The sequence below is a fragment of the Oncorhynchus tshawytscha genome, linkage group LG17 (assembly GCF_018296145.1).
Source record: "Oncorhynchus tshawytscha isolate Ot180627B linkage group LG17, Otsh_v2.0, whole genome shotgun sequence".
Classification (NCBI taxonomy): domain Eukaryota; kingdom Metazoa; phylum Chordata; class Actinopteri; order Salmoniformes; family Salmonidae; genus Oncorhynchus; species Oncorhynchus tshawytscha.
Window position 1 is genome coordinate 18,642,712 of NC_056445.1, and position 16,878 is coordinate 18,659,589.

The 16,878-nt window shown below is 41.9% G+C and overlaps 2 protein-coding genes across 3 annotated transcripts; both read right to left on the reverse strand.

Moving 5' to 3' along the window:
• Nucleotides 1–85: 85 nt before the first annotated feature.
• Nucleotides 86–2,863, reverse strand: LOC112217194 (adenosine deaminase 2-like). Its single transcript, XM_042299982.1, is given in 8 exon segments — nt 86–739; nt 972–1,119; nt 1,122–1,173; nt 1,381–1,477; nt 1,848–1,920; nt 2,042–2,094; nt 2,209–2,355; nt 2,766–2,863. Coding segments are annotated over 8 exon segments (768 nt in total). The 3' UTR covers nt 86–639.
• Nucleotides 2,864–6,216: 3,353 nt separating this feature from the next.
• Nucleotides 6,217–10,624, reverse strand: LOC112216994 (V-type proton ATPase subunit E 1). 2 transcript variants are annotated; one of them, XM_024377181.2, is made up of 10 exons: nt 10,474–10,624; nt 10,311–10,370; nt 9,529–9,594; nt 9,151–9,260; nt 8,819–8,885; nt 8,608–8,697; nt 8,153–8,212; nt 7,946–8,040; nt 7,686–7,773; nt 6,217–7,423 (listed from the first exon to the last, which is right to left on the reverse strand). In XM_024377181.2, the coding sequence occupies exons 2-10, from the start codon at nt 10,341–10,343 to the stop codon at nt 7,361–7,363; spliced, it is 672 nt and encodes a 223-aa protein (XP_024232949.1). In that variant the 5' UTR covers nt 10,344–10,370; nt 10,474–10,624; the 3' UTR covers nt 6,217–7,360. The 2 variants fall into 2 exon arrangements, with proteins under 2 accessions (XP_024232949.1, XP_024232948.1); XM_024377180.2 differs by having other exon boundaries at nt 8,144–8,212; nt 10,474–10,623.
• Between the last annotated feature and the right edge of the window lie 6,254 nt (nt 10,625–16,878).

Genomic DNA, 16,878 nt, shown 5'->3' on the forward strand with positions numbered 1-16,878 from the left:
CAGAAGGGATTCCACATGCTCTGGGAATTTCAACAGGTAAGCACTCCACAACATTACATTAAATTGATGCTTATAAACTGTTGGAAACATGGGAGATGTCTTTGACTTTAGTGTGATGTTGTACAGTGGAATGTTTGCTGTGTTTTACAGGGAAAAGCCATCCAGAACAGACAGACAAAGAGATGTCTGGAGATTGCCCCAGGGGAGGACACTTTCTACCAGCTCATCATTCAGGAGTGCAGTGGGCAGCACTGGTTAATACGGAATGTGATAAAAGACTTCTGATACACTGAGATAGTTAGGCCTACTGTACCAGAGACAATACAGCAGGACTGTAGGAGTTATCATCATGCTTTGAAAAGCCGATCGGTGGTCAGCAGTGAGATGACTGTGTGATCTTAGTGAGCTGTTGTTTGTACATAGCTTCATGGGGACAGATTTACATCCTTCACATAATGTGAAATGCTATTAAGCAAAGAAAGAATAAATATGATTCCTGTATTTACACTCATTTGTAGTTTGTTATTGATTCACTGTAGATTTTAACCAAAGAGGGTTATAGAAAATGTTTCTGCATTGACATCATATAGAGCTGAGTTGACATCAGTGTAGTTTTGAAGAAGTCCCGTCCTCGACTGCTCAGGGATTACTGTATGAGTTCTCAGAGATGAATTTATCCCACAGCCTCCGCCACATGGCCAGCCCTCTCTCCTTCAACTGTGATGGCAGTGAGCTATATCTATGGTAGATTCGTGGTTACTTGGACATATAACTACAACTTTGTCAAACAAACTTTTCACGACTACAAATTAAGCACTTGGTAGTCTCCGAACCCAATCACTCATACGCTAGCTAGCTATGTTAACAGCCATGAGAGATGAAACACATTATCCAGAGCAAACAGAGGTAATACCATAGAGATACATGAAATACTATTACATTGAAATTCTCTAAACAACTCTTGACCTCACCTTATGGAGATGATGGCCAGCTCCTTGAGAGTGCCCAGGTTAGCCCTCAAGCCACCGATGACCACAAACACCTCATAGAAGTCATAGGAAAGCCCAGTGTTCCCAAACAGGGATGGGTCATCAGAGCTGACCACCATGGGGTGGCCTCAGACATCAGCACAGCTGCAGGGTGGTTCCTTAGGTCGGAAACCAGCTTCAGCACCTGGTCATTGACACACAGGGATTCAGGGACGGCAACACTGATTTAACTCAATGGACTAATGACAACTGACACAGAGAAATCTAGAGTTACAGTTAAGATTAACTTTACTGTCATCAAACTGATATACCCTACAGTGCAGCTTTTTTATTTAACCAATGGGAATTAGTTAATATTATGATGAGTACTGACAGACAATGTGGCATTTACCTGGTTTGAGATGGGGAATACTTCCACGGCCACGTTGTCTTTCCTGGAGCGCCCCTTTGCCAGTGGGTGGTGTGCCAAGGCATACCCATTGTCACAACTTCTGCCAAAGTTGGTTCCTCTCCTTGTTCGGGCGGCGTTCGGAGGTCGACGTCACCGGCTTTATAGCCATTGCCGATCCACCTTTAATTTTTCCATTTGTCTTGTTTTCCTACACACCTGGTTTCAATTCCCTCAGTATTAGATGTGTATATAACCATCTGTTCCCCCCCATGTCTGTGTGTGGAGTTGTTTCGTGTATGTGCACCCTAGACTGGTTTGCGCTGGGTTATGTCAACCCATTTTGTGTTCAGTGTTCTTAGTGCCGTGTGTTTTGTGTTTTGTTCTCCGAAATAAAAGACTCCTTTGGCTGCCCAACTTCTGCTCTCCTGCGCCTGACTCCCTTACAGCCAGTTACGCATACCTAACACCCATTCCCAATACGTGTGGTGTTGAACAGTAGGGCATCCAGAATGCTTTCATCCACTTCAGTGTCCTCATGGTCTGCGAAAGTATGAATGTGTGCACACACACGTTATACTATAAGTGCATCACAATAATGTGCAGATACCGTAGATTTGTTTTTGATTACACAATTGTTTTAAATCAATCATCCTATGCTTGCCAGTCTCTCCTGCATGAAAGAAGTATGGCAGCGTGACTCCAAACTCTTCAGGTCGAGAGCTTGACAACCTAAAACCACAGTTCACTTTACAAGGTATGTCAAATAGACGGAATGTAATAAATAAGTTTGTAAACATTGTATTAAATCAGGAAATTGTTTGTGTAATTATTTTCAGTAATGAGTGGGCATAATGATTGGTTCTACCCCTCAAAAGAATTCTCACCAGGTCGAATCCTGCAACAAACTCTGGGAAATCCTTCTGCATCTGAATGGCCTCTTTTACAGCTGCTTTAACATCAGACACACTTAGAACCCTAAGGTGCACACAAGGGCAGTGCCAATCATTCTATTGTTTCCATTGCAACATGCTAGCTCAGTCAAGCACAGATAGTGTCCGAAATGATTATGAATAGTATGTCTGTACTGTATCTAGGGACAGAAATGATGAGTTGAGCTCCCAGAAAGCCAGGGTGTTCAGCCACAAACTGGTGAGTGCCTTCCTGAAGGACCAGGATTTATCATGGATGCTTCCAGCTCGTATTTCTGCAGGATGTGCAGAATAAAAACAGTTCAAAACACCAAAAACCCTTGGGGGAAGAAAAACATATAGCTATCTAAAATAGCCTAGGTAACATGTAATTCCAGCCCACTACATTTCCCAATATACTTTCAATTAAGGCCCACAGTACGAACCCTTGATAGCCCAGTTCTTAGTTCCAGGTACGTGATGTTGTCATGAAACAGCTGTTCTAAGCCCTTGTAGAGAAAGTCTTTAAACACAGGAGCGTAGCTGACCAGCTCAGCTATGGCCACGAATTCCATCTCAAATCTCTCCCACACTGCATCCTGGCTCGGGTAGGTAGTGTTTGGATCATCATTGGATAGTGTGAGGTTTTGCATCAAGCTGGAAAAACATCCAAAAAGACAAACTACCCTTCCATGAATAAGAAAGTTGTCTTTTTGCTATTACATGTGTTCATTCACAGACACCTATTTGTATTGCTTGGCTTTGATGATATAGTGGACTGTCTGTAGGATCCGCCATGTTGGCTCTCAAGGTCTTCAACAGTTGCCAGTAGATGCAGTCCCAGGTAGAGAAGACGAACCGTACAGACCTGCCCTATGTGAAGCAGATGTAACAATGGGGCCTGTATGTGATGTTCTTCACCAGCCAATCAACCAGGGATGAGCTGTGGATGTGGAGGGCTGCTTCTGTGACCCAGCATAGAGAATGTACTAACCATACATAAATTGATGGAAAACATTTGTAGGGAGCTGGGACTGTATTACTGTGTTAACTTTGGGCATCATTTGGAGCAGGCTAAAGATGGGACTCCTATGGATGAGGCGCCGTGCCTTGAAGAAGTGAATGGCAGGAGGGAACTGGGCTGCAGCCATCTCTAGTTCTTTTAGCTTGTGAAGGTGTGTGTCGAGCCGCTGCTCTGCCCCTGTCAACTGCACACGGTCTCCTGTCTGCCTGGAGGCCTCCTGGTGCAACATCGTCTCCTTCTCACTGGGGTCCGGGGTCCCGTCACATACTGTAACACAGCACATCACAGCTGCCAACTGGAGGGTGATGTTATAGTTCCCTCTAGAGGGCAAAACCACCTTGTCCTGCAGTGTCATTGGAGGTTGGAAGAAGCGGCTGTGGAAATCCTTCTTGAGAAGGCCACTCATTCAACTAAATACTAGATTTTATTCAACAATGAATAAAGACTTTTTCAGAAATTGTAATTTAGAACACAAGGTACTACTGTAAACCTATACGCTGATGCTACAAGAGAAAATAGCACCAACAGATAGGGCTGCCGTGCTTCATGCTCTTAGGAAACATTACAATATTTAGTTTATGTATTATTTCTTACATTCTTAGCCCAGGAATGTGTTATTACATAAAGCCGGGGAGAACTTTTTGAAATCAGAGCGGCGGCAACTCACCAGCATTCCAACAAAGAATATGACAGTCAATTTTTTAAATATATTTTGCATTTCTCATCTCATACACACATATATATATATATATATACAGTTGAAAGCCGGAAGTTTACATACAATTAGGTTGGAATCATTAAAACTCATTTTTAAACCACTCCACAAATTTCTTGTTAACAAGCTATAGTTTTGGCAAGTCGGTTAGAACATCTACTTTGTGCATGACACAAGTAATTGTTCCAACAATTGTTTACAGACAGATTATTTCACTTATAATTCACTGTATCACAATTCCAGTGGGTCAGAAGTTTACATACACTAAATTGACTGTGCCTTTAAACAGCTTGTAAAATTCCAGAAAATTATGTCATAGCTTTAGAAGCTTCTGATAGGATAATTGACATCATTTGAGTCAATTGGAGGTGTACCTGTGGATGTATTTCAAGGCCTACCTTCAAACTCAGTGCCTCTTCGCCTGATAACATGGGAAAATCAAAAGAAGTCAGTCAAGACCTCAGAATTTTTTTTTGTAGAATTGCAAAATTCTGTCTCCTAGAGATGAGCGTACTTTGGTGCAAAAAGTACAAATCAATCCCAGAACAACAGCAAAGGACCTTGTGAAGATACTGGAGGAAACAGGCACAAAGCTATCTATATCCACAGTAAAATGAGTCTTATAACGACATAACCTGAAAGGCCGCTCAGCAAGGAAAAAGCCACGGCTCCAAAACCGCCATAAAAAAGCCAGACTACGATTTGCGACTGCACATGGGGACAAACATCGTACTTTTTGGAGAAATGTCCTCTGATCTGATGAAACAAAAATGGAACTGTTTGGCCATAATGACCACCATTATGTTTGGAGGAAAAAGGGGGAGGCTTAAAAGCCAAAGAACACCACCCCAACTGTGAAGCACAGGGGTGGCAGCATCATGTTGTGGGGGTGCTTTGCTGCAGGAGGATCTGGTAACTTCACAAAATAGATGGCATCATGAGGTAGGGAAATATGTGGATATATTGAAGCAACATCTCAAGACAGTCAGAAAGTTAAAGCTTGGTCGTAAATGGGTCTTCCAAATGGACAATGTACCCAAGCATACTTCCAAAGTTGTGATAAAATGGCTTAAGGACAACAAAATCAAGGTGTTGGAGTGGCCATTCCAAAGCCCTGACCTCAATCCCATAGAACATTTGTGGGCAGAACTGAAAAAGCATGTGCGAGCAAGGAGGCCTACAAACCAGACTCAGTTACACCAGCTCTGTCAGGAGGAATGGGCCAAAATGCACCCAACTTATTTTGGTACGCTTGTGGAAGGCTACCCGAAACGTTTGACCCAAGTTAAACAATTTAAAGGCAATGCTACCAAATACTAATTGAGTGTATGTAAACTTCTGACCCACTGGGAATGTGATGAAAGAAATAAAAGCTGAAATAAATCACTTATTATTCTGACATTTCACATTCTTAAAATAAAGTGCTGATCCTAACTGACCTAAGACATGGAATGTTTACTGGGATTAAATGTCAGGAATTGTGAAAAACTGAGTTTAAATGTATTTGGCTAAGGCATATGTAAACTTCTGACTTCAACTGTATACACTGTATTCTATTTCACTATATCTTAATCTATGCTGCTCCAACATTGCTCATCAAAATATTTATACATTCTTAATTCCATTCCTTAAATTTAGATTGTGTGTATTGTTAGATGTTACTGCACTGTTGGAGCTAGAAACACAAGCATTTCGCCTCACTCGCAATATCATCTGCTAAACAGGTGTATGTGGCAAATAAAATTTGATTTCTAAGAACAATGAAACACAGCACTGAACAGGAATGTTCAGATAATCATTCAATTTGAATCAAACAGTTGAATGCAACCAACGTTTACATTAATAAAGCATACTTACAAATGAAAAGCAACAGAAGGAAAGGATTGTACACTTCCCTTACTCACGTTCTTCTTCTGAAGTGTGTAAACCTCTCAATAAACTACCCCAGGACTACGCTATTTAGTCTGAGTTGACAGGCTCACAATTCCATTGTGGTATACCCACTTCTTTAATGGTTGTTGCTAGTCAGCAGAATGCAGACCACACATGTTGCATGTCATGAGATTCTCTGGAGGGGCCATGGATGATTCAATTTAATAAATAAGAGACTATAGTGCAACTCCTGTCACCAAAAAAAATGTGTGGCACAATAGAGAAATCTGTATAAGTCAAAAAAAAGAGCCGGCAACTGATACTATCGATTTAATCTTTAACATTTTCACAATAACCTCTTAAATTTTGACCCTTCCTTGTGTCATGATACAACAGCAAAGACATATCAATAACTTAATTGGATTCAACAAGGACATAGTTGGTCTTCAATGTTTTTCCAGCATCACTTCATTTCAATTGTGATAGAAAGGAGCAAATAGCGATGGGTGAGTCAATGCTCTATGCAATGTTTTATTATATTTTTTCACGAGAGGAAGATGTTATTAGATGAAATAAGGAACCGATACAAGATGCATTGGCTACAATAGACTCCCACAGTGGAGCTGTCATAATACCCATAAAACCTAACGGTCAAACAATGAAATGGTTCCAATAATTTCCCCACCATGTTTTCCCCTTAAGTGTTTCTAAAATGACCTACAATAAGGGCTGTATTTTGTGTAGGCTTACCATGGGGTTGACGTTTTGTTAAACATGTACATTTCTGGGACAAGGTGATTTATCAATATATTCAGCTCTATTTACTCTCAAATCCGAGATTCTTACATTTGCCTAGATTCGGCAGTCTCGTCCCGATCATCATGGCATTTGTAGTTCTTTATTATAGCCACATTAGAATTTCATTTTTTTTAGGTTAATACAAGTCACCTTGTCCTAGAGACATTTACACAGTTATCAAAATGTCACGCCAAGGTAAGACTACATGAAACACAGCCCTTATTGAGTGTTTCTAAAAATCCCCTATGGGAAAAATGTATTGTGAAAAAACCATTGGAACCATTTCCTTGTTTGACTGCTAGGTTTTATGGGAATTACGACTCATACTGTGGTACTCTATTTCTCTCATGCAGCCTGATCCAAGCAGACTGAAATGATTACTGTCCAGCCAATTATAATAAAGATGACTGCGGTGTGTAAACCAAGATCCCAAGGGGAACAGTAGATCCATTACCACTGTGCAAAAGTTGCTCCTCCTACTCACATCTGCAATGAAGTTCAACTTTTATACTGTTCCAAGATGCACAGAAATACATGACAAAACAACAAAATGGTGTCTTTTCTTTTTTAACTGTGTTTTTTGAATTCTTCTCACAGACACAGCAATGGTAATTTTCACAACATAAATAAATAACTCCTCTTCAAGACAATGGGTGGAGACACTCAGTCCAAAAACTTGCGGTTCTGGTTCTGACCAAAGAGAGCCACTCGAATCTCAGGCATCATCTGAGCAGAAAGACGGACACTGGATTAGTGCCAAGCTGAACCTCATGAAAAACAGGGCCAAACTATATCTGAGAATTTGCAGTACAATCATGTGCAAAACTTCACACAGCGTATACATCTAAGGAATCTTGGTAAGCCAATAGCTTTATGCAAGGATATTCACACTGTTGGTTGTTTATATTGGAAAAATGTCAATTAACTAGATGTGCTAGCTGTTCTTAGCGCCACTATAGTTCCTGTGAGACTGTCCCTGTGCCCTTACCTGCTGAGCCATGAGGTCCAGTCTGCTCTCTAGGGTGTTGGACACCTTGATCTTCCCATCAGCGTTGTAAATTTCAATACCTCCAGAACTGAAAGAGACACAAACATCTTTGAATGAACTCATGAACCCTTGACTTACACCTTAGAAAGACCACAGAAGACAATTATTTTCAATAACGTGTTAATCAATCAATTCTAATACAAAGTAAAACCTATTTGAAATGAATGGGTTCACATTGAGACAAGGGACTGTCCTCTTACATGTCTGGGGACAGGAAGTTGTCCTGGTCGATGCGAACCTCAATATTGTTTTTCACTGCTGCTTTATAGCTGGGAATAGTCTTCTGGATAGCCGCCTGAATAGGAATACAACATGTGAATCATGCAACAACCCTGTATACAAGGAAATACACTTGGAACAACATTGAACTGTTACCAAGTGAAAAGGATCATTCCAACCTGAAGCACCTGCAGGTCCTGTTTACGACAGCGGATGGTCACTTTGGTCTCAAGAAGCTGATAGAAACCCTAATATTAAACAGAGCGACACATTCAAAACATTTGCATCAAATAAAGTGAAACTCACCGCACAATGCCTTTGACCTAAACAACATGCAGGCCTATGTAAATGCATACTGACATGTTTGCATGAGTGTAACTGATAGACGCTACTGAATGTAAAATGTAACATGAATGTAGGCCTAGAGTAATAGTTATTTCTGTTTCTCTCAGCGTTGTGTTCTATTGGTCTTATTTTACATATGTGTCATTCTCCTTGAGCTGTTCTTGTCGATTTATGTTCTGTATTATGTCATGTTTTATGTTCTGTGTGGACCCCAGGAAGAGTAGTTGCTGCTTTAGCAACAGCTAATGGGAAACCCAATAAAACACCAAAACTGTGTCAGTGACAAGTATTGCCTCACCTGCAGAACCAGCCCATCCATCAGTGCTGGGTACCTGGCTGGGTCCTTGGCCACGTTGGCCAGCCGTTGACGCGCCTCGCTCAACATTTCCTGAGTGCACACATTGAGGGTTAGCCTATTATTTACATGGAATGCATTGCTGTAGCAGAACATCATGCCTCTGGCTGTGTTTGAACAAAACAATATTCCAGCCAAGACAAATTAAACTTACTGAAATCATGTCATCACGAGCCTTTAATACCTTCAGACGAGCCTGGTTCATCAGGTTAGACATTTGACTACAGAGGAAGAGAGGTAAGTAAACCTGTGGCACAGGACCACATCACAAGTCCAAGCAGTTGTAAGTTATAGCTACTGTAACATATACTGTGCTTGTTTACAATGAATGAGCTGCTGAATGTGACTTCAAATTTAGAATACTTAAAAAGGAAGTTGTGTCAGACAAATTCCTCATCAGAGAAAGAAGAGACTGAGGAAGTCTCTGAGGTAGCTGAGAGACCAGCAGCAACACTACCTGAGCTGTAAAGAAAAAGAGTGACTAACATTTTCTTCTGCTGCTCGATCTGCTTCTCTTTCTTCTCGTAATACTCCATGATCTTCAACCTCTGGGTCTGCACCAGACGGCCCTTCTCGATGTTGAACTCCTCTTCCGCCTGCAGGGGGAGACACTTGTCACTCAGAGTATGCAATTAGGAGGCCCTGTCTTTATGATACATTTTAAGAAGCATTGAACCAGTAGAACTGTTAAAAGGTACTAAAACGATTGCTTTAATTTAGTAAATTATCATGTCTTAGGGGAGTGATAATGCTTTCTTATTTCAGTTGAACGTGCCTATGCAAATCTTTTGAGTTTGTGTTTGCTGAAAACACACAATGTGTATGTCCTGAACTATGCCGGTCACTTGTGAATAAGCACTGTACCTTGGCATCAATTTCTTCTGCCTTCTCATTGGCCTCCTGCTCAATGAAGGCCATCATGTGTTTGATCTATACAGGGGGATAGAACAGTGTGAATTAGAGATGATTTGACAGTATAAGACTCACCACATTAGGCATGCTTTCCAAGTCATGTTTCATACTGAAGAGAGTCAAGAGGCAGACTTAGAAAGCTTCATTACTCTGTACATGAATTAACTTCTCTTTTGGTTCCACCATGTTGTGTGGAATGTATATAGCTTACATTTCTGTTTCATCATTTTCATCTAACAAAACTTGTTTCTAAACCATAAACTACAGAGGGAAATGTAATTATGGAGCCTCCTAATCTATTCTACTTTATATACAGTGCATGAGAAGGGTTGGTGAGACAAGACACCCAGGATCACTCAAGTTCCTCCGCTGACCAGGGTTGGTGAGACAAGACACCCAGGATCACTCAAGTTCCTCCGCTGACCATGGGTTTTACCATCATGTGACCATATATTGCATCTCTACCTCACAAATACAGCACTGAGTAAATGTATTGTGCAATTAGATGTCTCAATTAAATGTATTAACAATTAAACATCCTAATTATACTAGACATTGTGATTGTATTTTAGTAGAAGTATTTCACATTTATTTTCAAGGACAACCTTGGCATAATACAATCACAATTATGCTCCTGACAAATATACAGTTGCAAACATTTATAATTGGAAAGGAAAAATGCCTTAATATAGCAGAAGTTGGATTAAGGTTAAAAGGCTGTAATTGCAATGTACCTGCTTCTGAACGTCGGCATCGCTGAGCGCCATGGTTGCAGCAGTCTAGTATCTTGTTTCCTTGAATAAAATATAAACACCGTGATTTAAATACAACAAATGCAACGTGGTTTTCAATATTGTAAATCCTTTAGTGCAATGTATCAATCAATTCATTAAATACCAGTGAAATACAGCCAGGAATGTATGGATTAATCGTTGTAGTCGTGACTAAAGACGTCTACGCTGGATCAGCTGATTTTCAACGTCACATGATGTTTACTTCCGGTCTCACCCACCAGTAACACGAGTGATGAGCAGACACGACTGGCACTGTATATCATGCCTGCTACGTTAAATTAGGGGTATATATTAACAAAAACGAGTGAGTGCAGTGGATACATTTGTAAAATATCTAATAAACAGAGGTGGAAAAAGTACCCAATTGTCATACTTGAGTAAAAGTAAAGATACCTAAATGACTCAAGTAAAAGTGAAAGTCACTTGTACACAAATGTACTTACGTATCAAAAGTATAACTAATTTCAAATTCCTTATATTAGGCAAACCAGACGCCACCATTTTCTTTTACACTCAAACATCATTTACAAATGAAACATTTGTGTTTGTTTAGTGAGTCTGCCAGATCAGAGGTAGTAGGGATGACCAGGGATGTTCTCTTGATAAGTGCCTGAATTTGACAATTTTCCTGTCCTGCTAAGCACTCAAAACGTAATGAGTACTTTTGGGTCTTAGGGAAAATGTAAAGAGTAAAAAGTACATTATTTTCTTCAGGAATCTAGTGAAGTATAAGTAAAAGTAGTCAAAAATATAAATTGTAAAGTAAAGTACAGATACCCCCCCAAAATACTTCAATAGTACTTCAAAGGAAGTATTCAACCCCTTTGTTATGGTAAGCCTAAATAAGTTCAGGAGTAAACATTTTCTTAACAAGTTCCATGGACTCACTCTGTGTGCAATAATAGTGTTTAACATTGTTTTTTAATGACTACCTAATCTCTATATCACACACATACAATTATATGTAAGGTCACTCAGTCGAGCAGTGAATTTCAAACACAGATTCCACAAAGACCAGTGAGGTTTTCCAATGCCTCGCACAAAAGGGAACCTATTGGTAGATGGGTAAATATAAAAAAGCAGATGTTGAATATCTCTTTGAGCAGGGTGAAGTTATTAATTAAACTTTGGATGGTGTATCATTACACCCAGTCACTACAAAGATAGAGGCATCCTTCCTAACTCAGTTGCCGGCTAGGAAGGAAACCGCTCAGGTATTTCACCAAGAGGCAAATGGTGACTTTAAAACTGTTACAGAGTTTACTGGCTGTGATAGAAGAAAACTGAGGATGGATCCACATTATAGTTACTCCACAATACTAATACAAATATAATAAAAACATACATCCTGTTTGCAATAAGGCACTAAAGTAAAACTGCAAAGAATGTGGCAAAGAAATTAACATTATGTCCTTAATACAAAGTGTTATGTTTGGGGCAAATCCAACACAACACATTTCTGAGGACTATACATATTGTCAAGCATGGTGGTGTCTGCATCATGTTGTGGTATGCCTGTCATCGGCAAGGACTAGGGAGCTTTTTAGGATAAAAAATAAACAAAATAGTGTTAAGCACAGGTAGAAAAAACACAAGGCCAAATATACACTGGAGTTGCTTACCAATATGACATGTAATGTTGCTGAGTGGCCTAGTTACAGTTCTGACTTAAATCAGCTTGAAAAATCTATGGCAAGACTTGAAAATGGCTGTCTAGCAATGATCAACAACCAACTTGACAGAGCATAAAGAATGTTAAAAATAATATTTTGCAAATATTGACAATCCAGGTGTGCAAAGCTCTTAGAGACTTACCCAGAAAGACTCACAGCTGTAATCATTGCCAAAGGCAGACACTTCCAGATGGCAGACAGTCATTCACTGTGCTGTAGAAGGAAAGAATACAGAATGAGTCAGAACCAGAATGGAAACTCTGTGCTATTTTTAACAAGTATTGACTCAGGGGTATGAATACTTACGTAAATTAGATATTTCTGTATTTCATTTTCAATACATTTGCAAACATTTCTAAAAACATGTTTTCACTTTGTCTTTATGGGGTATTGTGCGTAGATGAGAGAAAAACATATATTTATTCCATTTTGAATTCAGGCTGTAACACAACATAATGTGGAATGAGTCAAGGGGTATGAATACTTTCTGAATGCTTGTATTAAATTAAATAAAGCTGTCAAGCATGGACTTCTCTGTCATGTTCTGACCTTTATTTCCTTTGTTTTGTCATTGTTTGGCATGGTCAGGGCGTGAGTTGGGGTGGGCAGTCTATGTTTGTTTTTCTATGATTTGGGTATTTCTATGTTTCGGCCTAGTATGGTTCTCAATCAGAGGCAGGTGTCATTAGTTGTCTCTGATTGAGAATCATACTTAGGTAGCCTGGGTTTCACTGTGTGTTTGTGGGTGATTGTTCCTGTCTCTGTGTTTTGCACCAGATAGGGCTGTTTGTGGGTGATTGTTCCTGTCTCTGTGTTTGCACCAGATAGGGCTGTTTTGGGTTTTCACGTTTCTTGTTTTTGTTAGTTTGTTAGTTTGTTCATGTGAAGTGATTTATTAAAACATGAATCAAAATAACCACGCTGCGCTTTGGTCCGCCTCTCCGTCAATGGAAGAAATCCCTTACAGAATCACCCACCACAACAGGACCAAGCGGTGTGGTGAAAGGCAGCAGGAGCAGCGCGAGGAGTACTGGACATGGGAGGACGAATTAGATGGAAGAGGACCCTGGGCTCAGCCAGGAGAATATCGCCGCCCCAAAGAAGAACTGGAGGCGGCGAAAGCGGAGAGGCGCTGGTATGAGGAGGCAGCACAGCGACGCGGATGGAAGCCTGAGAGTCAGCCCCAAACATTTCTTGGGTGGGGGCTCACAGGGAGTATGGCTACGCCAGGTAGGAGACCTGCGCAATCTTCCTTTGCTTACCAGGGGGCTGGAGAGACCTGAGCGTCGAGCCAAGTGCCATGAAGCCGGCTCTACGCATCTGGTCCCCAGTGCGTCTCCTTGGGCCGGCTTACATGGCACCAGCCTTGCGCACGGTGTCCCCGGTTCGCCTGCATAGGCCAGTGCGGGCTATTCCACCTCGCTGCACTGGCAGGGCGACCGGGACCATTCAACCGGGTAAGGTTGGTCAGGCTCGGCGCTCAAGAGCTCCAGTGCGCCTGCATGGTCCGGTCTATCCGTCACCACCTCCACGCACCAGCCCTCCGGCCACCCGCACCAGGCTGTCTCTCCGGCTCATCCTTACAGGTGCTCCCGCCTGTCCAGCGTTGCCGGAGCCTTCCTCCTCTCCAGCGCCGTCAGAGCCACCCGTCTGCCCGGCGCCGCCTGAGCCACCCGTCTGCCCAGCGGCGCCAGAGCCCCTCAGCCCAGAGGCGCCAGAGCCCCTGCCCCTCTGTCCCGAGCTGCCCCTCTGTCCCGAGCTGCCCCTCTGTCCAGAGCTTCCGCCCCTCTGTCCAGAGCTTCCGCCCCTCTGTCCAGAGCTTCCGCCCCTCTGTCCAGAGCTTCCGCCCCTCTGTCCAGAGCTTCCGCCCCTCTGTCCAGTGGGGTCATTGAGAAGGGTGGCCATGGTTAGAAAGCCATGGAGGCGGACAATAAGGCGGACTAAGACAATGGTGAAGTGGGGTCCGCGTCCCGCGCCAGAGCCGCCACCGCGGACAGACCACATGAAACCACATGTTTGACTCTGTCCCATTTATTCCATTCCATCCATTACAATGAACCCATCCTCCTGAAGCTCCTCCCACCAACATTTATTTAAAGGATTTTCGTAATAATCCTCAGGAAAAAATTAGCACGCTGCAGACTGACTATGTAGTCAATGGTGCAGACCATGGTGCTTGCCAGTAGATGATGCTAGAGGGTTAGAGGAATTCCATAAAAATAGCACAGAGTTTCCATTCTGGTTCTGACTCAGTCTGCATTCTTTCCTTCTACAGAACAGTGAATGACTGTCTGCCATCTGGAAGTGTGTCAGAAAACTTTGGCCAACTGCCTGTTACAGCACTACCCTCTCTGCCTCCTCTGTACTGTTAACTATTGTGTCACTCAGAGGTTTTTCACTGACTTACAGCTAGTTAGGTCTACCCAGTGCAAGACAATAGGCATAATAGAAGGCAGAGCTATTTTACCAAGCTGGCACAATGATGAAGTATTCAATCACTTTGCATGCTGCAATTCTATAGCAGCCTCTTACAAATGGAATATATTTATTTTTCCCTCCATAAAACATGCATGGCCACATTGTAGCCAACTGTTATGTCATAGTCTGGGCACTGGACAGGGGATGGAGAAAGAGAGAGTGGGAGAGAAAGTGGAAGAGTGAGAGAGAGAGAGGGGGGGGGGCTGCTGTGTCCTGTGGAGCAGCTGGTAGTCCATTGCTAACTACAGCGTGTATGTCACCCTCTTGTTGCTGTGTCCTCAGGCCTGACTTTCTGTCCGAGTGCACGTCTCTTACTCTATTTCAACATCTGTCTCTCACCTACAACTTTCAACACTTTACAGAGAGGAGCCAGGTAAGAAAGACACGTATTTTATTCTGCTCTTAATTAATGGAATGCAAGGCCGCATCACAGGATATCTTGTTGTTGTTTTAGGGCAGGGCTCCCCTAACTCTGTTCTTGGAAAGCTACCATCCTGTAGGTTTTTATTCCAACCCTAATCGAGCACACCTGACTCTAATAATGAACTGGTTGATACGACGAATCAAGTTAGTTACAACTTGGGTTGGAGCGAAAAATCTACAGGAGGGTACCTCTCTAGGAACAGGGTTGGAGAGCACTGTTTTAGGGGAATTTTGGTGTGTGAGTGTATACTACTGTAGTAGTATTAGTAGGACATAATAGTACACACAAGTAGTAGTAATATATGTAGTTGAGGGGAGAGGGCCTTGTAAAAGCTTGCTATGTTAAACCAATATAGAAGGCATTTATATCAGCCATCATGGAGCTCTTTGATGTTATGAAGGGCACAACTCCAAGAGGTTTTAACCATGTGTATCACCTGACAACATAAACGGGTCTGTTTCTCTGGGTGTTGTTGGTGGTTGTCATTAGTAACTGATTAAACAACAGGGACAGGACTATGTTCGAAGTCTTGTGTCCAGCTAACTTGTCATTGACATCAGAAAATACTAGCTTATGTGCGGCCTTTCCTCAAGTGTGCGTGTCTGTGTCCGTGCGTGTCTGTGTATATGTTTGTGTGTGCACATGCGTGTGTGTGTCTGTTGTCATGTGTCTGTTTCTAGAAATCCAATCGGATAAGATCATCAGATGGTTCACGAGGGGCTGAGAGTGTGTCGTTTCCTCTGTCTGACATTCAGACTGACCTTTTATCTCTGGGGCTCTGATATCATGACCATGAGTCTCTGACATCAGTACCATGGGTATCTGATAATATGGGGAAGAGAACAAACCTGGGTTCAAATACTACTTGAAATCATTGCAAATACTTAATCTGGGTTTGACTGAACTTTCCTTGCGCAATGTAGCCAATAGAATATTTCGCAAAAGTGCAAACCCCGTCCATCTGGCACTCCAGACAGACTAGACCAAACACTAAATGTATCTGAAAGATTTCAAATAGTAATTGAACCCAGGTCTGGAAAGGAGTGGGACTCCACATTATAGGGATTCGTTTTAATTCAACTCTGTGGGGGTTAAAAGCCATTGTCAGGGGGTGGATCATTGGAAACCTATAACTCAAAGAGTGAATGAGTCTTATTGGACAGATTAAGCAATTAATATGCTTTAGAACAGGTACTGTACAGTAACCTTCCACATAAACACGTTTGTGGATATCAGCCTATAGGTCTGCTATGTGCCTTGCAGGGAGAGCGTGATCACCATGTCACTGGTTTCCCTTGTGCCAAAATGCCTAGTAACATACACCTGGCAGGCCTCGATGTTAGAGAGAGGGCAGCTTTCTCAGCATGCTTACAGTTTACACTCAGCTTTAGCCAACAGATATTTAATCCACGGTCTCTGCTGATGTGCCTCTCAGAGACAGTCCATCTCAGGACAAACACACGCCAAGCTTGTCGCGTCATGCCCAAGAAGACTTGAGGCTGTAATTGCTGCCAAAGGTGCTTCAACAAAGTACTGAGTAAATTGTCTGAATACTTATGTAAATGTGATATTTCAGTTTATTTTATTTTATATAAATTAGCAAACATTTCTAAAAAATCTGTGTTTGCTTATTATGGAGTATTGTGTGTAGATTGATGAGGGGGGAAAGCAATTGAATCAATTTTAGAATGAGATTGTAACATTACAAAATGTGGAAAAAGTCAAGGGGTGTGAATACTTTCTGAATGCACTGTATTTTTCGACCTCTAACGTTTTGTGCAAGTGCAATGCGTTGTGTCCTCTGTTTTACTGTGTGAGACATTTTCAACGACACAACTGCAGTACTCCATTCGTGCTGGGTTTGTAAAAATCCCTTCTCCTCTATATCCCCACTCTCGACCACACGTCACGTCATGTGAAATCTCTGGAATAG